This window comes from Equus caballus, chromosome 3 (genome assembly GCF_041296265.1).
Source record: "Equus caballus isolate H_3958 breed thoroughbred chromosome 3, TB-T2T, whole genome shotgun sequence".
Lineage (NCBI taxonomy): Eukaryota > Metazoa > Chordata > Mammalia > Perissodactyla > Equidae > Equus > Equus caballus.
This window is the reverse complement of record NC_091686.1, coordinates 34,080,469-34,104,564: the sequence shown is the minus strand read 5'-3', so window position 1 is coordinate 34,104,564 and position 24,096 is coordinate 34,080,469. Positions and strand designations below refer to the sequence as shown.

The following is a 24,096-nucleotide window of genomic DNA, read 5'->3' as shown; positions in this document are numbered from 1 at the left end:
CTTTTTTTTCCCCTTTCTCTAGGTACTTTTAGGTTGAAATATGCCCCTCCAGCAGAAAGTCTGGACTCCACAGATTGATATTTTTCTCTGGCAACAGAACACTATTAAGCCATGGAGACATAAGGAAAATTAAATACAAAACCGAGAAGTCTAGTTGCTGTTGAGCTTAATATTTTTAATCCAAAGGTGCTTTACTTTACTAGGCTGGATAGAGAACCTAGTGTAGGAGTGCAACTGTTTTATTGCCAAAATCCTAGACCGGAGCTTGATGTCAGGACTCGCCTAGGGTCTCTCCGCGGTGGGGGACATTGGCCACCTCCACCCTTGGTCGCAGTGCAGAGCTCCCGTCCCCCGAAGAGCGTTGCCGGGGTCAGTCCTTCTAGGCTCACACGCAGTTCCAGGGCAGCTACGAGAGTGGACTCGAGAGCCGAAGGTGGGAGTTCTCCGGGTGGAGCGCCATCAGGCGGACTCTCGACACCCCTGGGTGAGGGAAAATGTCGCCCTTGTTTTGTGTTTTGTTTTGTTCCGTTCCTGAAGTGGGTAGGCACTAATCTCTGGGCTTTTTAAGGATTGCACTACCGAAGAATGTAAACCGATGTCAGTCCCTGCAACTCTGGGAGACAAACTCCTGAGGCCAGCCGGTGCAGGACACTCAGAGAGGCCGTTTTCAGAGCGTCGGCACCAGCAGGCTACGTGACTTAGTACACAACAGAGATTTCAGTATTTCTTTCCCTCCTTAAAACACTTGTAGCAGTTTCAGGTTTTTAATTTTTTTCTGCAAATAAATTTAAACTACATCATTAAATAGAAATAGTTACTCGCAACAACTTAATTTCTAAGGGTCCAAGTCCCAGAGAATCCCGAGTTGTCAGAGCTTTCAGAATCCCCTCCTTCCCAGCCCTTCAGTAGCTTTGCATCCTGTCATCTTCCGCCACGAAGGAACCTGGCAGAGTCACGTGGCAGCACGGCCTTTGTGCCTGGGCTCACGGGTGCTGCACGTCCTTAGCACAGTTCGCGAGTTCTTTTCTCTCACACGGACTTCCCAAGGACCCAAGGCTCCCTGCTGACGGATCCGCACTTGAGACAGACGTTTCAACAATAAGACGGTCCTAGAATTTGTGAGCAAAAGATTTGAAATTTTCTCCTGTCAACTTCTTTTGCATTAGGCTGTGTATTAATAGTTAGTTCCATTAAAAATTACCTGGAAAGCTACCATAGAAAGTGGTAAGACTCTGAAAGAGACCACGCCAACAGTACAGAGCTACAGATCTGCAGAAGGCTAGTTCCACCACCACGCGGCTCCCGGCGCCGCCCCCGCAGAGAGAGCGTTTGGGTCTGAAATTTAGGGCCTTAGACCTTCAAGGCTAAAGGGAATTTCCTGCTCAAATAATAATATTAATTTAAATGCTAAAGCCTTCAATATTAAATTATTGATTGGTAAGGCCTTGCCCAGGGATTTTTCCAGTTGATTGTTTATTTAAAAAAAGAAAATCACAACATTCAGACCATTCTTAAAATGGGACAATCAGCCTCACGCAAAATTGGTGTGAATCAAGACTGCCCTCGAGTTGGAGGCGGCGCCACGTGAGGCTTCACGCTGTGCCATCAGGTTCCTGGCTGCACAGAAACTAAAGCAGAAAGTTGTTACCTTTTTTTATGAAAGGCTTTTAGTAGAATTTCTTAGAGTTTTATTTTAGTCGAGTTTTCTTTCTATGCAATGCAGAATTGACAGACCTCTGTGCTCTCTCTCCCTGGTACACAGTATTACGTACAGTTTGAAGCAATGGTGATGCTTACAGCGGCTGTTTTGGGGAATGTTATATTGATCTCTTAAATTATAAACACTACAAAATGTCAAAACAATGAGAACTGACACAACTTTGCCTTAAAGAGTACTAGACTGGAACTCGTCATATATGTTAAGGGAAGACTTGGAGTGTGCATTGATGTTTACCATTTTAATATTTCTGAGGGCCGTCACAGTGGCCTGGGTATGTGCTGAAAGCCAAACTTTTAAATTTTTTGGTTTTTTAAACAAAGAAATATTTTAAATAAATCCTGTTTCAACAGTGAAATTGTTGAAAACTGTCTCATAACAAAAAAAAATCCTGTTTAGGTTTTTTTGTTTTAGTGGTCAGTATTGCGGAATGAAAGTGTCTGTTGTTACCCTTATAACTATTTTGATAAATACTAGAGGTTAGCACTAAATACAACAAAAAATTAGAACAAAAACCTTGATTTGATGTATGACGTTCAAGTTGAGGTACGTAAGTTCAGACATTGTGGCTGTGTTCCAGTCAACAAAGGTCTTAGAAAAATTCCCAGTTGTCTGAAAGTGTGCGTGCAGTGCAACGCCTCCAGCGAGGCCATTCCAGGCTGAGAATTGTAAAAGGTCAATGGGAAACACGGCACACAAAGCATCCGGCTGCTGATCTGTGACATCTTGTCCCAAGTGAATCCTGTCCTTGGACTTGGTGATATTTGCTAGCAGTGTTGTCTCTGGTGAATTTCTCTCCAAAAGTAACCGAAGTCAGTAAGCCTAAAGAGCATTTGCATTTCCTCAGAGGACGTCCTCAGCAGCTGGAAACACATCAGACGACCCTTTCAAAAGCTAGTCATTTTCCTGAAATCGTGGACTCAGTTTCCAAATGATGTGGCAACCAGGTGGGTGTGGCATCAGCCACTTGCTTTGTGCAGTCTGTCATATATTAAAGCTTCTAACCCCATTTTTAATCTCCAAGAATGGGGACAGTAGAGTGTACAGATCGAAGCAGAATACAATGTTGGGATAAAACAGCTATTTAATCTTCTTTTATTTTTTAAGCAAAACACTCAATTTTCTACCTTATTTTCTAATTTTTATTTCATGGCAATACTGAAAATTGGGAATTGTGAAACATTAAAACTCTCAATTGCTAAAAAGCACTGAGGAAATGGGAGCTAGCACTTAGAATAAAGACAAAATTATTTTCTTGAAAGCAGGTATGTGATTGAGTATTAAAAAAAAAAAACCAGCATCATCTATAATCTCCAAAAGGTTACAGGAGTCGCTTGTTAATATAGTAGTTAGTAGGTTCAGTATTTTAATTCACTATTTAGAATTTAGGTCCTTTATCGCAAGAAGTCGACGTAGTTAGTTTACACTACACACGGTTTGTGGAGGCGCGGGAGCAGTGGTAGTAACTTAGCCTGACGTCACACAGCTGGTTTCCCGTCTGGGCACAGGCCGACCGAGGCTCACGCACTCCAGTGTTGCTAGTAAGCACTTGCTGAGCGGGCATTGGGTTGCACCCTCTGCACTCCCGGTCACGTTGTCACTCTTCCTGCTTCCATGGTGGGTTATCGGATGCCTTGCTAGTTTCATACACTGATTAACTGATGGTGTTACATGTTGAAGAGTCTTAAAGGTCGTAAGGGAAACCGTGTCCCTGGCTCGGCTGGGCCGCCGAGCCCAGAGGAGGGGCCTGTGGCACCTGAGCGGGTGGGCCGTCCTTTCCAAAGTGCAGGTGACTCGCCAAGAATGAGTCAGGGGACATGTAAAGCCATGGGGTTCTGAAGAGGCTCAGTGATTGAAAAGTCCCGAGGTTCAGAAAGTATCTTTAATCAACACTTACAAAACTCCTACTGTGCTGGTTGAGGCCAAAGGTCAACGTTACTACACTGTTAATGGAGGGAGGGGAGCACGGGTCGTGGGTCCCGGATGTCGTACCAGCCCCTCACATGCTCAGTTCTTACATGCACAAAGACAAGGCTTTGGTACAGAAACTGAAGACCTCGTGTACTCAAGAATCTTCACAGCTTCTATTGGACATATTTTCTTTTTAGGAATGAAGGAAAATTCTCCCATTTTTGAGCCATTCTTTTATGTCAATTCTACAAAATTGCATGTAACTTTATAAATATTTTTAAAAGATATAGTTTTGTAAATATTTAATATTCTGCTAATTTGATTTTGAATTGTAAATGTCAAGTATTCTGTTTTTGGGGTTTTTATGTTTTATTATACTTTGTTAAAAAGAAAAATTGTACATTTTTAGAATGTTTTTATGAGTAAATTTAATGTACTTAAAATAAAAATTTAAAAAAAAAGCTGTTTCATTTTATTAGGTGTTGGTCTCATAGAATATGAAGCACACATCTTTTCAAATAAATTGCACTTCTTGCTCTCCAAACTAGGGCGTCTGTCCTTTCTGCCCTCTTCCCAGCTTTACAAATGGGACAGACCTGGTCTTAGATGAACGTTTCCCAGCGTGGTGAATGTGCCCTGGCATCTGAAGCGATGACCTCGCTCTGGATTTGGGATGGTGGCAGTCTAACGAGCATGTGCCCACCAGGACTGTGGTGTTCTCGTGAGCAGGGCCAGGCACCAGAGGGAGGATTCTGGCACCTTTTCCCCAACAGAGATCCCCAAAGCCTCTTGGTCTTCTCAGGCCTGTGGTTACAGAGGAAAAACGCGTGCGCATACGCACACGCAGACTTCCAGGCACGGTTAGGGCTCCTGCCAGGTAAATGACAGCAGGCGACACAGCTGGCCCCTCTGGCAGGGAAAGCCTTGCTGTTGGGTCACCTCCAGGGCCTCAGGGTTGTCTTGGAACCACACAGGCCAGGCCTCTGAAGATGGGGACACGTGCGCATGTGCTGAGCAGCGAACTCGGGGAAGCAGAGCCTTTCCCTCAGCTCGTGCCGTTTTCTTCACTAACGTTTCCGTGCCTACTTCAATCTGAGTTGGCTCCAGCATGTTCCGATGAGTAACGCTGGGCACTACGTCTTTACCCGATGCGGCTGCCAGGTCGGTACTGAGGGACCGTAAACCACATGCCTTCTTGACCACACACACACTCTCAATACTTGTTTGACTTTGCTGTTCACTTACAGTGGTAGCTTTTCAAGTGTTTATTCCCACAAAACAACTAGGTCCCGCATCCATCCTCATACTTTGTATTATCTGTAAGTTCTCAGAGGGTTTTAGTTTCGTACAGACAAGACCAGGTGGCAGGACCCTGACCAGGTGAGGAAGGTGCCCGTGACAAGGCAGAGACCTGAGTCGGGTGTCCCTCCACCAGCTCCTCCCCAAGCACAGTGCAACCAGCCTCCGCGCTGTCAGGAAGGACAGGCCCCACTAAGCTCTGCACAGTACAGACAGCAGACAGTCTCCACACAGACCCAGAAAAGCGAGCTTTGATGACAGTTTTTAGTTGTGCCTTTATTCACCTTAGTTTGTTAAAAATGTACTTGTTTTAAAGATCCTATAAATAGAGTGATCACCCACTAATGTGGGATGTAAGTCCCCCTCTCAGCATGGTATTTTTGTTTTTTAAAAAGCAGAATTTCTTACAGGAATCTTATTGATCACACAGTAGTTACAAGAATGTCCGATATAATGGCATATACAGTCTAAACAAGACAGGCTGATTAAGGATTTACATAATGTAAAAATATACATATTCAAAGTTAGCCATGTGGGCAGCGGCATGCAGCTGGAAGAGCAGCGGACGGGAGGTTGGGGGCTGAGGGCCCAGACGCAGTAATATTGCTTTTCCCTCCGTTCCCGAAGATAACTTCCACTAACAGATACATGTTCCACACATCTAAATACACAAGGGTAAATCGTGACCTGCGACACGTAGTCTAAGTGGTCTGTGAGACTCCCACAGACACACGAAATATGAACCCCATGCAGGCAGGAGGAAGCACTGGTCATGTATTCTACTTGGACTTGGAAAATGTTTAACTCTTGCCGCTGACATCTGGAAGAGCGCGCGTCTCCTCTTGCTGTGTTTTCTTCACCATTGACATGCACTTGGTGGGGAATTCTGATGGTGGGTCAACCTAACAGTGATAACTGAAATACTCTTAAAAATGCTGTAACTTTAATAACATATTTTCATCACACACTTAACATAAAACATGGATCATCTACAGCTTTAAGCCACAGGGTGGAGAAAGCGCATCTGAATGGTAATGCTTTTCCTTTCAGTATCCCACCGCTCCCAGCACTGTCCTCAAGAAGGAAACTGATCCAGCCGCTTGCTCATTTACCCAAGCAGGCTCTGCTATGAGCTCTTAAAGAACATCCAAAACAGAAGAAAGGTCGCTCTTTTTCTCTGGGCTTTTTGAGAAACTAAATCAAAATGATAAATTATTCAAGGCTCCTAGTGAGCAGCGGTGCTTTTCTGTGTGTAACTATCTAGGGAACAAATCAAAAAACTCCCACTGCAAGCGCGTCGACGTGGGGGAGACTTATCAGGAATCAGGAACCTCAGACAGCAGTGCAGAGTTTTCTCAGACACCCCCATTTGCCCTGCTTTTTGCCACTTACGGCAAAGGCGTTTTGGGGGCCATGCTCGACAGCTTATGCTCGCAGATCCTCCTGGGAAGATTGCTCTAGTTGAGCAGAAACCCTTGCATAAAAAGTCGGCAGGCTCTGTGAACCTGGAGAGGAGACTCATGTCTCTGAATGCTCAAATTGCAAATTCCTATTGGAGAAAGAGCATTAAAATAACTTGAAGGTCTATTTTATTGGCAACTCAGAATGCAAAGTATTTTATTTTTAAACTTCTAAATTTGAAAACAAGACAGCCTAGGTTAAATAATAGTTTTCCAAAGCTGAATGTGCTCATTTGCAGCTCAGTTTTTCTGCTTTAAGTACAAAAAAACAACTTCCTAAAACTCCTAGGCAGGAACACTACTGTTTTGATGATCTGTGATTAGATGAACGGATCGATCTCAGTTGGTAACATCCCTTTGTTTTTCCTTGGTAAGGGTTTAAAAAATTCTAGAACAGACGCATTTTTCTAGTCTTACACTGACAATTTCATCCCAAATGTCTCCTGAGAGGCATATACCATATACAGGAATCCATCTTCATCCTTCTCACTTTCATACACTTCAGAAATCGGTGTGGACACGCTCACCATGCTGTGTCCATTCACTAACAGGAAGAAGGCTTGATTAGCGTTGAGCTGTAAGCGCCTTCTATTGAAAGAAAACAATGTGAAGAAATATTGATACATCAATAACTGGGGAGCGTGTGTAAAGATACCCCCACCCAATCAATATAAAAGCATAAAGATTATCTCTACTATTTCTTCTCATAAAGCACAGGGCATCTTCTATGGATACTCACGCTCAGTGTTAGTGATAATCCCTGACACATGGTTCTTACTACATTCCCAGGTCACTGTTAAACTCTACTGTCTGAACAGCCATTAGTATCTAACGTGAGAAAAACTGTTCAAAATACAATTTACAAACTAAGATCTAAGCTCGTGCAATTTATTACCATTGCACCAAGTCGACATTCTCTGTTACTAATTTTGCTACACAAAACTTGTAACTTTTCTGATTAAGAGACAACAGCTACACTAGATGTTATGATGAAAGAATCAGAAGGGACATGAGATCCAAAAGGTAAGAAATATAAAAACTCAGAAATGAAACACAATTTTATTAAGCTTGTATAGATTTTAATCAGAACTAAAGATTTACCTGTAAGTCTGATAAAGAATAGAAGTTACCCAAAGAAATAAAAAACAAGAAAGGTGATTAAATACCTAATTATCTTGATGAGCTCACTCATGTTGACATGGTCAGGCACAAGGAACTTGGTTTTATCCAGGACAGGAAGCTGCTTCTCCCCCTTGTATCGTTCTATTATCACCTAGAAAAGCAGCCGGAGAAGGGATTTAAAAATAGCCATTAACAATGAAAGCAGATGAAATACTTCCTGTGTTGTAACTCGCACATGCCAAAACGGGGTTTAAAATAGCACATTTGTGGCAGCGTCCCACATGGCACAACTAGAAGGACCCACAATGAAGCATATACAACTGTGTACTGGGGGGCTTTGGGGAGAAAAAGGAAAAAATAAAATATTTAAAAATAAATAAATAAAAATAAAATAAAATAGCACATTTGTTAGTTTCCTCACAGATCTCCTGTCAAGAGCGATCACTTATTAGCTTAGACTCTATCCCTGACAGAACATGCTACGGAAGAAGTGGCTGTCTCCAGGGAAGTGAGCAGGGTGGCTGCAGGATGGGGACAGAAACTTTGCTATATATTCTTTTGTTATTTGGAACCATGACAATATACTACCCAGCCAGAAAAGACCCCAAGCCTTATGAGAACAGAGAGGCTGGTACCAGCTTAACATGTAAAGATTTTAATCTATCTATGTCAATTCAATACCACTACTTCCTGTGACATGGCAGGAGTCCCTTTTTTTGTTTTTGGTGAGTAAGATTGGCCCTGAGCTAATATCTGAGCGATTCCTCCTCTATTTTGTATGTGGGATGCCACCACGTGTACGTCTGCACTGAGCATCCAAATTCGCAAACCCTGGGCCACTGCAGCAGAGCATGCAAACTTAACCACTAGGACATGGGGCTGGCCCCTGAGCCTCATTATCATCTGTTTACTGAGAACTGCAGACATCCCTCTCTAAGTACAGCAACACTCTACCCTGTCACAACAGTGAGAAGCTGAGAGACAGGAATGGAACATCTTTAGGTAATGTTTCTTTAGAAGAGGGAAAATGCTGTCTGTCCATTGTTCCACTATATGGGACCTACCTGAGGTTCTGTGTAAGGCCCTGTAAAGCTGTTATTACCTTCCTTGGTAAGATCGAGGGCTTTATCTACAGGGTGTGTTCAGAACATGATATCCACAAGGAGTGTCAGTGGGTACACGTGCCTTGGTTTAAGTGGTAGCAGAAATCAGAGGCCATACAGAAATCTTGGATTGCTGGCTCCAGAGGAGGCAGAAGTCGTCAGAGAATGAGAAGAAAAATTCAAGACTTTAGAATGCTTCCAATAAAGGAACACACAGGAGCCTGGGAAATGCTGGATAAGACGACCATGGGCCACTTCCGCTCTCATTGCCGAGTCCGGTCTGCCTGGACGGGCGCTGTTCTAGCTGCTCCTGACTCACTATGTGGTGGTGATTGCCATAAAAACACACTCCCCTATAAATGACTGGTTTATTTCTCAGTTTTCTTTTTCTTTTTATTTACTTTTTATTTTCCCTTTACTCTTCTCATGTAGGAGAGAAGATATATAAGTAACAGGATAAGGAATTTAGCTAGATCAGAAAAGTGCCTTCTCAAATGTTTCACTGAGGTAATAGTTCTGGACAGGAACTTAGAGGAAAAGGCCGCCCTTGGGGAGTGGAGACTGGGGGCCCGCAAGCCGCCTGTGCTTTCTCTGTCCAGCCGTCCATCTTACTCTCAACGAGTGCCTGTGGGTCTGCTGCTCAAATCTGTCAGAGTGTCACAAGCACAGACATGGAGGTATGAATATGTGATTTCTGCAAAATGCCTGAAACTACCAGCAGAAAGGATTACTGTGAAGGTACACAGATAATCACATTTCAAAAAGAGGCTGTGGAATAAACCCTGGCAGACTGCTGAGCTGGTTATTTTCCACTGGCTACCACCTGCTAGTAAACATAGTAGGTACTCAAAGGTCAAGAAAAACCTTAAAGTTAAGGAAATTCCCCAGAAGGCTCACCCCCAGGCCTTACATTGACAAGGAGATTGTGAAATTTCCAACCAGTTTAAGGAAAACAGAGAAGGTGTTTTACTGGAGAATCCTGCAGCTGTGCAACTGCTGAGCAGACCCACCTCATTCTCTTTTCTGTGCACCTTACAGCCCAACCCATGGCATCTTTCACCGTCTCACCCCACACTTTGGTACGAGATGACCAGTCAGACAGCAAAACATGAAAGCTTCTAGGGAATTTAGCAGTGGGGTTTCTAAGTGGTCTGTAGAATTAGTAGGAGGTGAAAACCATGTCCCCAGGATTACGTGTATCTTTCCCACAACAACAAGGAATGGGACTCTCTTTCCACTTTGCACAGGAGAATCCGGCAGCTCCTCTCAGAATGTTATTAACTAGCCTAAGATCACTTAGTAACCTTGAACCTAGGGCCTGGGTTCAGCCTCTGTCTGAGACCCAAAGTTCCTTTTGGCCATCTCTCTCTAGACCTAGAGCCTCTGCGGGACCCTGCTTATGGTCCACCGCCAAAGGCTCTGGGGCACAGCACGCTGCAGGCACAACAAGCAGCCAAGGCCCCGACACACAACCAAAAAGAGCAGCCTCTTTCCTCCAGCTCTTGCGAAGAAGCCAGTTATAAGAGACTTCTCTGAGGCATCCAAAGCTGGGCAGCTTGGAGCTGCAGTCTCTTTGAAATCCTGAGAGCTAGTCTTCCCACAGCAGCAGTCTTTGCTTCCTTTAGAAGATGGTGGATACTTCCTTCCACTGATAAAACGTTAAGAGTGTTAACACCTCTATCCCTTCCCCCGGCAAATAAATACATTTGATTTGTTAAGTGTGTAACGTTAAGGCAGCAAATTCAGACTTGGGAGGAAACAAAACATGATTAGATTAAAAAAAAACAAAACAAAACGTGTAGATTAAGCTATCTCAATTCTATGGCACAAAATTGGCACCCAGGGGTTGCGTGTCTGAGGAGTCCTGGAGAAACGTGTGAGGTAGTTGCACATGGCAGCACTGCACTGAGCTTGCTCCCTAAGCAGTGCTCTCTTCTGCAGAGTGTTAACGACTGAAACATAGGTGCCTGGGACGACCTACCGGGATTTTGGTAGGATGCTGCTCTCGGATAAGTCGGACATCTTCTACTCTTTGTTCTGCAACAAAAGAAGAGACAGGCATTATTGAGAGCCAAAATGCAGCTGCTTTCCTGCATTTTTACTGGTCACTTGCATATCTGAATTCACCTATTCTTAGCTGTGGCAGAGCAAAGCAGTAAAGATATCCTGCCTGGAACTGAAAGAAACAGCACTAGCAACACTTCATATCTGGCAAAGGCTGGTATGTGAGGCTAAAGGCAACTTACATGGAAACCAACATGAAATTACATGGCTCTACCAGGTGGTATGACATAAGACCAGGAGCACAGAATTCCTCCTTCTCAAGGGTTTGGAACCCCAGGTTCCTAGTGAGAGATAATCAGCAGATTAACTGCATGGCATTACCAATCTTTCCTCCAAGGACTCTTACCACCTGTGTGTTGTGAATTTTCCAGTTTAAGTTGATATAGAAATCCATTATAAACCATAGGTTCTTCAATGCAATTTTCTCTTACTACTTCCAGCTTTTTTTAAAAATCACGTTTGATAATTTGGCTTCCTTTCGAACTTATTTATTTTTTGAGGAAGATTAGCCCTGAGCTAACATCTGCCGCCAATCTTCTTCTTTGTGCTGAGGAAGACTGGCCCGGAGCTAACATTTGTGCCCATCTTCCTCTATTTTATATGTGGAACACCACGACAGCATGGCTTGACGAGCAGTGAGTAGGTCCACACCTGGGATCCAAACTGACAAATCCCGGGGCCACCGAAGCAGAGCATGAGAACTTAACCACAACACTACCGGGCTAGCCCCTAACTTCCAGCTTTTTAATGATATAGTGCTTAAAAGAAAACAAACTGGCAAGAGAAAGGAATATGGAAAAAACAGAGTGCCCTATTTGAGTTTTAAATAGTTACGCTCAGTGCCCAAAAGAAATAAAAGTTTAAAGCACAAAATCTGTTGAATCCTTTTGTGAAAATATCTCTATATTTTCCTCCTTAATATAATCACTTATTTAGCTTTCAACAGTTGTACTAGGCTCTCTGGGTAACACAGGAAACAAACCAAGCCAAGTCCAGTTCTCATTAGGTGACAACAGAATTGAAGAGATATGTCATATCTAAAGCAGTATGTGAACATATGATTAAGATGGCATTAATCAAAACCTTCCAACAGAAAATTAACAAAATCATCTTGATTTACTAAAGTAGAATTCATTCTTATGGTGTCTGCAAATAAATGATCAATGTCATGAATTTCCTGAGAAAATACTTATAATGGTAGCTCCAGAAAAAGATGCTATGACCTATATAAATGTGAATTTATTCCAACATCATTGCCAATTTTGTATTTTTAAAAACATTTTAGCATCATTCTCCATAAAAACTACTGAAATAATTCCCACGTTCAAATATGAATACATAGGTTCTATTTCCATTTTTCCATCCAACATTTCTTTTTTTTAATTAAAAAAAAATTTTTTTTTTAAGATTTTATTTTTTTCCTTTTTCTCCCCAAAGCCCCCCAGTACATAGTTGTATATTCTTCGTTGTGGGTCCTTCCAGTTGTGGCATGTGGGACGCCGCCTCAGCGTGGTTTGATGAGCAGTGCCATGTCCGCGCCCAGGATTCCAACCAATGAAACATTGGGCCGCCTGCAGCGGAGCGCGCAAACCTAACCACTCGGCCACGGGGCCGCCCCCCCATCCAACATCTAAATCAGCTTCTAAGATAAATTACTAAACATATTTGCTTTAGACAAAGAAGGCTGAAGCTCATGGACTCCCACCAGTGCATATTCCTATTCAATGCATGAGGATAAGAATGAATTTAGCTATTGTTAACAGTAAACTCAACCTAGTGGTCCTCATCTGTGATACTGTGATTTATAACAAGAAATATACATTTGGTACAGCACAGAGCTCCCCAAACCCTTGGAATTTCCTAAGTGACAGAAGTGATGAAGAGGTCAGCCCAGTGGTGCAGTGGTGCTCTGCTTCAGGGGTCTGGGGTTCACCAGTCTGGATCCCAGGCACAGACCTACACACCGCTTATCGAGCCATGCTGTGGCAGCCGTCCCACATATAAAATAGAGGAAGACGGGGCCAGATGTTAGCTCAGGGCCAGTCTTCCTCAGCAAAAAAGAGACAGGTTGGTGGCGGATGTTAGCTCAGGGCTAATCTCCCCCCAAAACAAACAAACAAAAAACAGTGATGAAGATGTCAATAAAGACACAAGCCCCGTTCAACCACACCAAAGTTTAGGTTAATGTGATGACTTTCAGAAAGCTGAAAATGATGGGGGCTGGTTGCCAGGGGAACGAACCAAGATTAGAAGGTTGTAACTTTCAGTCCTATCCCTCGACTACCAGGAAGGGGAGACAGGCTGGAGATGGAATTAATCACCAAGGGCCAATGATTTGATCAGTCTCACCTGAGTAATGAAGTCTCCATAAACACCCAAAAAGAGCGGGTTCAGAGAGTTTCCAGGTGCTGGGTGAGTGGTACACACCAAACTCCATGGGGACAGAAACACGCACGCTCAGGACTCTTGTGGACCTCACCCTACGTCTCTCTTCATTCATATCCTTTAATAGCCTTTATAATAATCCAGTAATCTAGTAAGTAAAAGGTATTCCTGAGTTCTGTGAGTCACTGGCAATTTAATCAAACATGAGGGGCTCATATGAACCTGATTTACAGCCAGTTGTCAGAAGCACAGGTTACAACCTGCACTTGCAATTAGCATTTTATTTATTTTTTTGGTGAGGAAGAGCAGCCCTGAGCTGACACCTGTGCCAATCCCCCTTTATTTTGTATGTGGGACGTCGCCACAGCATGGCTTGATGAGTGGTGTGTAGTCCCACACCTGGGATCCAAACCCGAGAAACCTGGGTTGGTGAAGCAGAGGGCTTGTACTTAACCTCTATGCCACCCTGCCAGCCCCACAATTAGCATTTTAAGTGGTGGAGGAGAGGCAGTCTTGTGAGACTGAGCACTTAACCTGTAGGATCTGAGGTTATCACCAGGTAGACAGTGTTAGAATTGAGTTAAATTGTAGGACACACAGCTGAACTCCCTGATGCTCTAGGACCTGTCCCTATGTCTGTCCTACTGCAGAAAAGGTGCTCTACCGTCTAGACTTAGCTGTCAACCCTCTGCACAACAGAAGGCTTCATTTTGTCAGGGTAGATTATTTCAGAGGTTAGGGGAAACCATAATTTAATTAATCCACTCTAGCAAATGAATAACTCTTTAATAGACCCTGGAATGTATTTCACACTTAAAAGCTTATCCTAATAAATCTAAAAAGTAAGTGGGGGCTGGCCCAGTGGTGTAGCAGTTAAGTTTGTGTGCTCTGCTTCCACAGCTCAGGGTTCCTTAGTTCAGTCCCCAGGTGTGGACCTCCGCAGCACTCATCGAGCCACGCTGTGGTGGCATCCCATCTACAAAAAGGAGAGGAAGGCTGGCACACATGTTAGCTCAGCAACAACCTTCCTCACCCCAAAAAATAAATAAATAAAAATAAAAGGTAAGTGGAAACATTCAGACAGAAGGGGAAGACACTTTTTTAACACAAGGAAACAGGTTTATTTTGGTAAATGGAGATGGAAAAAACAAAACAGGCTCTAAATGTGAGGCTTCAAAGTCAAACGATAGCGTCGAAAGTTTTCTTTGTCTTGATTTATTCCCAAAATATGGCCCCCCAAGGAAGACAAAGGTGATTATTTTTATTAAAGGTGAGAAGACTCAGGTATGAGGACAAGTGACTTCCTTAACGTGAAAAGAGTAGCACCAAAGTCCCACAGGAATGTCTCTAGTGTCTCGGCCAGCTGCAGTGGAAATGCAGTGAGCCAGCAGTCACTCAGTAAATTTGGCATATGCTGATCCCTCCCTCTTTCAGAGGCTAACAGCATATTTAACAAAAGCATTGCAAACAACTTAGAGCAAAGGCACATGCGAGCGATTCTTGTACTCGGTTATTCCCAGCACGCTGTGATGACCTGTCTGTCATCTGCCTGCCTCAACAGAGGGCCCCTGGCAGGCAGGGCCCAGTTCTAGTCGTCTCTGTCTTCCCCAGGGCTCAGGCTTGCACACAGAAGATGGCTAACAAACAAACGAAAGCTGTAAAGTGGAAATAAATACTGTTCCAAATGCCTGTCAAGACACACTTCCCCAGATTCCTTTTCCTCCTGTCTCTAAGAATCCTTACAAGCCTTACAAACAGATAAAAATAGAGGATAGGAGTCTAAGGTGTCTTATTTTACCAACATATTATTTGCACAGTTGCTTTTAGATTCCCTAGGGCATTTAAAATAAAACTTTACTTACACACATTTTTCAGGTTTTACCTCACTGAGTGAGATGGAAGCAGAATACATATTTTCCTCAATCTGTCTATAAATCATAAACCTAAGACCCGACCCATCAGTCAGGGACACAGCTTAAGCTCACGGCGTGCTCCACGTGTTCTGGCATAAATGTCACTCTGCAGTCTACTATCAGACGAGCCCGGGCTGTAATTCTAGGCCAACACATAAGCTTCCTGAGACACGCAGCCCCTTTCCTTATTATGGGGAAGCTTAAGACCTAATCTGCCGGTGAACAGTGTGTGGGAAACGGATCTGTCACTGCACAAACCGGGGCCACCCCGGAGGAAAATGATGCGAAACTGTTACATTCGAGGAGGCGGAATCCAAACTTTGCTCAAATACAGCGCGTGGAGTTCACGAGCTGTTTGGAAACATCTGCGAGGACACGCACACGGCGCTCTTGGCTCCGCGTCGGGCCACTTCACCTGCTGGCAGCGACAGCCAGCCGCTGGAGGACAAGCATCCCCGTCGGAAGGTTAGAGGCGCAAGTCCAGACCCCGCCACTAGGCGGACCGCGGCCGCCACCTCTCCGGGCCCCACCCAGTTCCTCCAGCTACAAAAGGATGGGTTGTTCAGGGCGAGCGCTAAGACCCACCGGGACCCTCGCCGCCCTGGCGGAAGGCGCCAGCAGGACCTCGCTCGGTGTTCAATCGGCCTCGGCTCCCGCACTCGGAGCGAGAGCGCTGCCCGCGCGAGCGGGGGCTGCCTTGGGTTCTAGAGGGAGGTTCTCTCCGAAGAAGTGACTCCCCTCATTTACGCGGCCCGAACCTGTGAAAACGGTCGGCGCCGACACTCACGATCACCACCATCAGGAGCGCGCAAAGGCAGGAAGGGATACCTGACGCTTCCCTGCAAAACGAGTCTAAGAGATCTTTAAGAAGAAGGGGCGGGGGAGGCAGGCTAAGGGGGGACCCCCCACATCCGGCGTGCACAGGACGCATCACCGGGGAAAGGGGCCCCACGCCCCTTCGCCCGCAGGGTCCAGGGCACCGCCTGCTAATCCGCCAGGACAGATTCACGTCGCTTTTCCTGCTCTCACCACCTGCTCTCCTTCAGAGGTTTCCCCACAATACCCTAAGAATCCTCTAACCAAAGAGACAGCAGCTCGAGCTTCAGCCCTGAGCAAACGGGCCTCTCTCCCGCACGGACGCGCCGGGAACGCTCAGACGGCGGCGTCCGCGGGGCCCGGGCCGCCGCGAGCGGAGCTGCTCGGCCGCCAGGAGCGGAGCGGAGCTTCTCTCCGTCCCCACCGACGCCACGGGCCCGGGCGGCTCCAGGCCGGCCCGGCGGAGACCCGGCTCGCGGCGGGCAGCGGGATGGCCCCGGCGGCGCCGAGCGCCTACACCTGGGGTCGCCGCCGCCGCCAGGCCCCGCCGCGCTCGGGGACACCGACGGCGGTCCGGGCTGGGGGCCGAGCTCCCCGCAAGCCCCCGCCCGGCCCCAAGGTGATTCAGCACCTCCGCGCCCGCGCCCCGCGGGACCACGGTGAACGCCCCAGGCCCGGCCCGGCCCCGCGGCCCTGCCGGCCCGGCCCTCCGCCAGCCCGCGGCCCTCCCGCCGCCTCGGCCCCTCCGCTCCCGGGCCGGCCCCCGTCAGCCTCCACCGCCTTCAGCCCCTCAGTCCTCCAGGGCCCCCGACCCCCGCCGCCTCAGCAGCCCAGACCCCTCGGCCCGGGCCTCCCGGGGCCCCTCAGCTCTCCGGCCCCGCGGCCCCCGCCGCGGCAGCCCTCCTGGCCCTCGTCGGCCCCCGGCCCGCCCGGCACCCACCGAAGGTGCGGCGCTGCTTGAAGGTCTTCTCCGACGGCATGGCGCGAGAGGCTGGGCGGGGGCGGCGAGGCTGGGGGTCCCGGCTGCTCCAGGCGGCGGCAGCTCCGACTGTGGCGACAGCGACTTCCCTTGTGTCTCCTCAGCCCGCAGCTGCGTCAGGTGACCGGCGCGGCGTCCCGGGAGGCGGGGCCAAGGCAGGCCGTGGTCGCCGCCATGGCGGGCGTGGCGGAAGCGGGATGCGCGTAGCGTGGGGGGCGGGGTCGGACGCTTGCGCGGCGCGGGGCGCGCTCTGCGCATGCGCGCGGGCTGGGGGTCGGACGACACAGGTGACAGCCCTTGTCTGGACAGTCTGTTGGGCGCCCCCCGCCCGAGGCGAGAGTCCCGGGACTGGGGAGCCTCGCGCTGCCCGCACGCCCCAGGCACGCGTGGATACGCCTCCCGGCTCAACTCCGGGCGGGGGGCGGGGAAGCCCAGGCGCGCCCCTGGGTCCCGGCCTCCAGTCCCTCCGTGGCGGACGGGGACGCGGGCCCACGTGGCGCCGTCCCGCGTGGCCTAGCCGCCTGGACTTAGCCTCGCTTAGGTGTCCCGCGCTAGGTGCTGATGGCCGATGTGTCTCTACCCGAAAATAGAGTAGTCTTGTGCTCCCGTCCCGTGAGGGTCCCTAGTTAGGGGCGGCTGGTTGTTTCTTAGGTGTTCGCTGTTCATCTCTTTTCATGGGCTTTCCAGATCAAGCACATGTCCGTGTACTTTTCGGGTTATTTTCCTTTTAAGAAGCTGTCCACTATTTCTCATGTTGTCCGAATAAAGAAAAGAACCTCACCTGCGTTGTTTCAGCTTATGTTTAATAAAATCTAACCTTGGAGAAGGTCTAAGAATCATTGTTGGTATCTTATGGCCTTCACATTGGGCAGACTCTTGTGATGCGCAGCCGCAGGTGACTTCTGGACGGCCATTAGGACATGATGATTTATGTGTTGTAAAGTCAGCCATTACCCGTTGCCTGCCCGACGTCACTAGTCTGCTGTTTTCATTTAAGGAGGATTTTCCAGTCTCTCAAGTACTGAATCTTATTTGTATCCATACCCCTCAGTCTTTCAACCACTAACCGGATGAGCAACCTTGGCTAAGTAACCATTTTTCTGAGTCTCAGACTCATTTGTAAAAGGGCAATGATATTTGAGAACTCCAAGTGTTTTGTAAGGAGCAAGTGAAAGTGGCCTGTAGAGTACAGATCACCGTGCAGCGCCTAGATCCCAGTTCAGTTGTCGCTCGCCTCAACGTCTGGGGAACATTGATCTGTATGAACAGCACTGGAGTCTTTGGCTGCTTTTGCTCTTTAATAGCTAATACTTTGAACGATCCCCATACTTCCAGGCTTTTTTTCCTTTTGAGTTTGTAAAAGCCTTTCTTATGTGCTTGTTTGATAAAGTAATTGGATTGTGCTAATAAAATACATTATTATACAAACATACGAAACATACTAACATATTTCTCAAAGTGAGTTTAATACAGCTGGGACGTCTGTCTTTATAGAGAGGCCAGTATGTCATAGATCCTTGCATAATTATTCCCCACTGCCAGAACAATGATGTTAATTGTAGCTCTTTATTCTGCTACTATTTACAAAAGAACAGTGTGTTTGTGCATGTGTCACTTTGTCTCAGAGTTTTTTTCCTCTTTCTGTCACAGTTCTTTGCCGCAAAAATCTGATAGTAAATAGTAAAGGGGAGCACTTAAACAGTGTCTGGTTTCCAAAGTTCCCACGGAAGGTTTTAAGCTCCAAATGTATTATATTGGTTGTTTTGTACTAATTCTGTGAAGATTGAAAAATAAATCCAGTAAGTGTTTATTATACACCTCCCTTCTGCCAAACACAAAATGATCAGTTGTGAAGTGTTAAAAGAGAGTGTGGACTGTGTGTTGCTTTCTTTTCTGGATTTTTATGTTATTGAGTATTGACTGGTGAGTGCTTTCTTGGCTTAATTGCAACTTTGTAAGAAATGGACTTTTCGTTCTCTTGCTGGACAACTGTTCCCAGTGCTGGAGAAGGGAAAAAATCGATATCTGGCATATGGAGGTGGGGGGAGGGGAAGGAGAGTTTCAAGGTCTCCCAGTCCCTCAGGCATCTGTAAAGCTCCAGCAAGTTGCCCCGGGCCTTGGGTTCACTGCCTAGGGAGTAGCCTGAAGCGCTTTGTGTCCCCTGAGATGGGACAGGATTGCTCTGTGATTTTCGAGTCCTGAAATCCAGTTTGCCGTGGCTGTTACAGTTCTGCCCCTAACCTTAATTCCTACTTGAATCTAAAGCCACATATCCCTACGTGTTTCTCAGAAAATCATCCAAAGCAGTTGGCGCGAAAGGTGTCTCATAAACATAATCTCCACGTAAGAGTAGCATATTCAAATAAATAATCTATAAATTGTATGTCAAACATTAATTTATATTCGTATACAAATATAAGAAGCAACTTCATGTAACTTGTAAACAACTGTGCTTGAGTGTATGTGAAACATTTCATGTGCCCCCAGATCGCAGTTTAATAGAAGTTTGATGCAGTGAACAGCATTGAGTGGTAAATTAATATTATTCATGAATTATTTTAAGCGAGTTAATGTAAGTATAGTGTTTATTTTTAAATGAATAACATAAATATTACTCTTCCTTGGAATAATCCATATAAAGTAGAAAAGAACACGTTTCATTTATCTCATGGTGCTTTTAAACTATGAAATAATCATTCTAGAAAGCCAAGCAGTGTCCGTTTTAAATACTTCTCACCTCATTCCTTTTTTCATAACATGAAATGACCATAGTCGTGGGGGAAATAATGTAACCGCTAAAAATTGAATATGACGTCCCCGCATTAGGATGTAACGTGCCTGTAAATCATGCTGTCTAGCTGTCGCTAAGGGTCTGTGAAAGGAGGCATGAAACATTAACCAGCAGGACACAACACATTAGGGTTGTTTTTGCCACACTCAACATGGAGGGCAGGTCACACCGAGAATTAGTTCAGCTCCTCAGACCAGCCTGGCAGGTCCCACCTCAACTCTTTCTGATTGGCAGAGAGATTCCACCCTCGAGGTTGTCTGGGCGACTATTGGCCAGTAGTCCAATCAGTCAGGTGTCATCTCTTTGCTCTTTGGAACAAGTAAACAAACAAGTATTGCTCAAGAAGGGTGCAGGAGCTATTCTCAGAAAGGATGCAAGCAGGCGGATTTTGAAGCTGACTCTCAGTAGATTGCAGTCTTTAGGCTCCTGCGAGGTATTGTCTGTGGCCAAGAGAGGATCTGCCTCTGGTGTACAACTTTAGAAATCAGCAAACTGGTGCAGGCAGGAAAGCCACCAGGAATCACTCATATTACCTATTGTGGTTTCTTACATGAGCGTAACAGCTGATGGAACTGGCTGGCGTTCCACAGGTTTTTTGTTTTCTTATTTTTTAATTCTAAACAAGTTTTAAAGGATGGTTGTTTTTCGAATTCTATCATACATGGGACTGTTAAGGGATGAGGCTCATTTTAAACCGTGAACTTCTCGGTTAGCCTTTGAATATTTTCTCTTCTTTCCGTTCACCTTGACTGTTTCTTCTGAGCAGTGGGTAAGATGCCATTTTTCACATCTGGCTTCTGAGAACCAGCATGAGTCAAGTTAACATGGTTTGCTTAAGTCCAGGAAATACTCCTTTCAGTGACTTTTGAGGCAACCAATTGAAAAATGCCCTGCCCTGTATTCTGTTTGTTTCCTTACGTGTTATCAGTTCTCACTAACAAGAAGTCCATTACTGTAGTCTCACAGCGTTCAGACAAATGATCTCTTCTATCTAGTTTTTCCTCATTTTAGCATGAATGCGTCCTCCTTAGGGTTCTTGAAGCCGGTACCTGCGGGTTACTGTAAATATTCAATAAGAACACGATTACCTTTTGACCTTGTTCCTTGACCTTGTTCTTAACAGACATGGATGAAAAGAAGTTAATCTTGTCAATTTGCTGTTTTCTTGTTTAACCTGAGGGGTGACTCAAGGGTCACAAGGATTTATGAGCTTGTTTTACAGAAGAAAAAGAATGCCTTCAAGGAAGTTAAGATCATCAGATAACTAGCCCCCAGCTGCGGTTGATGCCTAGAAGTCAGATTGCCCTGGGGCTTATCTGGAGTGAAAGAAATAGATTTCCCATTTGTTTCCCCAAAACTCCTCCTACCAAGCCCCTTAGCTCTATAAAACCCTCTGCTTTCTTCTCTTGTTAAGGTGGATTTGAGAGAACCTATACTCCTGCATTATCGTTTTGCCCAATTTGAATAAGCCTTTCTCCATCTCCAAGAACCAATGTCTCAGCAATTGGCTTACTGTGCATGGGCACACTCACTTGAGGTTAAGAGGTTGGTATCATTCTTTGTAAAGGCTACAGTTCTGTATAAGGGATTGTAAAAGTACTCAAGGACACACGAAGCTCCCAGGGTTCCATGTGGAATAGTTCTCTGCTACACACCGAGTCTTTTCCCGCTGCTTCCTTTCCACCAATATGGATTACCGAAGCTCTCACAGCCATCTTTTCTTTCTGTTCTGTGGCCAGCACTAATTCAATCCCTCAGCATCTTTGTGGGTTATTGTACACAGCCTTCTGTATTACTGCTGTCCAGAATACATAGATATAGATTTTTCTTTTATAGTTGCATGATTCAAATTACGAACATAGTTTAACCATTCTTCTGAAAATGGAAATTTAACCAAATTAGTTTGTACATTTTCATATACTCTCAACTCCTCTAGGAGAAAATTGTATTTTATTAATAGGGCCTAGTAGAGAGTAGATAGATTAAAAAAATAATAAACTGATCAAACTATAACAGTGGCAAGGATCATGCTTTGGAATCTATGGATCCACGCAGAGCATAGCACAGAGGCTAGTGAGGCATTCCGTAATATTTATTACCTTAGTTGATGTATTTTTGTTAGCTGAGATACTTGCTAGCTTGGATCATCATGGTGGTAATCCACCAGTAATCTCAAAATCTGCTTCTTGTTCCTTGATTTTTAGCCTTTTAGCTAGTTCATTTGTTCTGTTTTTTCTTTCAGCAAACATTTATTGAGTAAACATTCACTGATTCCTAATGTGTGTTAGCATATCTATCTCGAGACAGGGAACATCTCTAGTAAGGTTGGTACCGTCATGCAAAATAACCAATAACCATTCTATAGATAAGAGAGATGAGGTGAGTTGTACTTGAGCCAGAGTGAGGATTACAACCCAGGAGGGCCTTTTCCAGAAAGGAAGAAAGCCTTTTGGAGAAGCTTGGTTTTCAGTACAGTCTTATACCTTTTAGAGCAAAGAATATACATTAAACTCACCGAGAATACATGTTCATCAAAGTTTCAGCCATATTCATTTGCAAATTATCAGGTCAACATGACCCTAAGGTCGGGAAAGGGACTAATATGGGCTGGTGTTACCAACAGGGTATTACCGATAGGGCCTTACCAATAGGGCGTAGGAGGGGAAGTATGCGTTTTATCTTAAGAGAAGTAAATGCATTCTTTAATGGTTAAAGCTGATATACAATGTATGTGTGATAGGCCATAAGTCAGCCCTTTTAGTTGAAGCCGAATCAGTTTTGAACTCAAATAGTCACCCCATATACCTAAATATGTGAAAATCTCTTGTCAGTACAAAAGGAAGCACGTGTTTGTAATAAAACCATATGATGGTGCTGTGATAAAGGGACCCTGCTTCCTAGAAGGAGGTGCCATTTGAGGACAAGGAGGAAGGGGATTGGGTGTTTAATGGCACAGCCTGGAGTCTTCCTGGCAGAGCAAAGCAGCAGAGACGTGACAAGGCACTTCCGCTGAGGAAGTGGATGGCTCAAATTGAGGGACGTGTGTGGGGACAGGAGACCGGCCAGACTGGGAGTTTTGGACCAGACTGGGAGGCACTTTATGTGATGGGATAGGGAGTCAATAGGGCAATTAAATATTTTAAATAGGTGAGTGATGCGATGACTCGGCTTCAGTTGACGTGTTGCTATTTGAAGGAAGCGTCCTGACCGCAGCTTGGAGGACGGATTGAAAAGCCGTCTAGACGCAGGGGGGTCAGTGAGGGGATGTTTGTCAATTGTGTGGACCTGAGAGAGGCAAGGTTTGAACTAAGGCATTGTCGTTGCCGTCTGAAGATGTGCTTTCCTGTTTATGGGATTCTGTGGACCAGGCAGGGTCCGCAGTCCTCTTTTCTCCTTCGAGACCTCCTTATGCCGCTGGGAGTGAACAGCCAGGAATTTGTGGAGGCTGGGCCCAGGGTACTGGCAGGGTCGCTAATTTCCTGTTTGATCAGACCCCACACACCACCATAAGCACTGGGGTGGCTTCCATTTAGACTCTGGGCAATTCCTCCAGCACTTCAGGCATTCAAGGAAGTGTTGACCAGGACGGAGCTGGGCCCACCCAGTTATAGACAGACCCCTGTAACCGTATGCACACCCCTGGCCCTCCTCTCTGGAAACAAGGACGGCAATAACAAATTTCTTGTTATCAGGAGCTGTTAAGGTGAAGCCGCTGTCACGAGGCTCTGGGCCTGCCTCCGACAGCACACGTGCCCCGGAGCACAGTAAACATGGTAATTAGGGCACACGATCACCACAGATGACACAGGATGCCACAGCTGGCGTGATTTCCCCTTCGCATTGCAATAAGGGTAGACACGATTGAATGTCAGCTTTTAGATAAAAGAAAGGGCTGAGAGGCACAATTCTGGGTTCCATCTGGCTTAAGTAGTCCGGACGGAGTGCGGCAGAAGTTTGCATCTCTACGCTGGCCGCCCAATCGCGCCTTCTGCGCAGCGGGCCCTCTCCGGGGGTGTCCTCAGTGGGGTCCTCCGCGGGGAGTTCCCAGAGGGGGACCTGGAGGGCCCTCCTCAGAAGGGGGTTTTCCGGGGCGTGGTTCTTGGAGCCATTGTGGGGCGCGTCCTCAGGTCCTCTGGGGGAAGTTCTCAGAGAGGGTCCTGGGGGTGTCCTCTGGGGAGGTCCTCGGGGCCGGCCTTGGGGCCTTAGGGCCATCGTCAGGGGGGCCTCCTACGGATGGGTTCTCTGGGGGGAGTCCTAAAAGGCGAGCTTCTCCGGGGGCGAGGGTCCTCTGGGCCGTCCTCAAGGGGGCGTCCTGAAGGGGGAACGTCCTTGGAGGAGTCCTGGGGAGTCCAGGGGGTTGGGGGCAGTTCTCATGGAGGGTCCTGGGGAGGGGTCCTCTGAAGGAGTCCTCGGGGGATGTGTTCCCGGGGGACTTCTCCGAGAGGGTCCTCTGAGGATCACCGGCCGAGGGAAGAGAGCGCCGCGGAACCCCGGGAGGGCTGCGGGATGTCCCTCCTGGCGGGCGGGGCCAAACCC

General features: G+C 46.4%; 2 protein-coding genes across 3 annotated transcripts in view; one reads left to right on the top strand and one right to left on the bottom strand.

Annotated features, from left to right (window-relative positions):
* The window catches only part of ZCCHC14 (zinc finger CCHC-type containing 14), a 65,135-nt gene extending 62,289 nt beyond the window's left edge, over positions 1-2,846 (top strand). For both annotated transcript variants that reach the window (XM_023637467.2, XM_023637466.2), the window contains one exon: positions 23-2,846. In XM_023637467.2, the coding sequence (XP_023493235.1) occupies positions 23-78 (56 nt within the window). In that variant the 3' untranslated portion in view covers positions 79-2,846. The remainder of the gene's footprint in view (positions 1-22) is intronic.
* Positions 2,847-5,182: 2,336 nt separating this feature from the next.
* On the bottom strand, positions 5,183-17,038 carry MAP1LC3B (microtubule associated protein 1 light chain 3 beta). The gene is made up of 4 exons (XM_023637465.2): positions 16,731-17,038; positions 10,594-10,649; positions 7,554-7,660; positions 5,183-6,975 (listed from the first exon to the last, which is right to left on the bottom strand). The coding sequence occupies exons 1-4, from the start codon at positions 16,768-16,770 to the stop codon at positions 6,801-6,803; spliced, it is 378 nt and encodes a 125-aa protein (XP_023493233.1). The 5' UTR covers positions 16,771-17,038; the 3' UTR covers positions 5,183-6,800.
* Positions 17,039-24,096: the final 7,058 nt, after the last annotated feature.

Excerpts from the sequence above, each read along its gene's own strand:
- MAP1LC3B (XM_023637465.2), bottom strand. The coding sequence starts at position 16,770 with ATGCCGTCGGAGAAGACCTTCAAGCAGCGCCGCACCTTCG. Across the intron at positions 7,661-10,593 it reads AGCATCCTACCAAAATCCCG|GTGATAATAGAACGATACAA; the intron begins GTAGGTCGTCCC and ends CTGCTTTTCTAG. Across the intron at positions 6,976-7,553 it reads GAGCTCATCAAGATAATTAG|AAGGCGCTTACAGCTCAACG; the intron begins GTATTTAATCAC and ends TTCTTTCAATAG.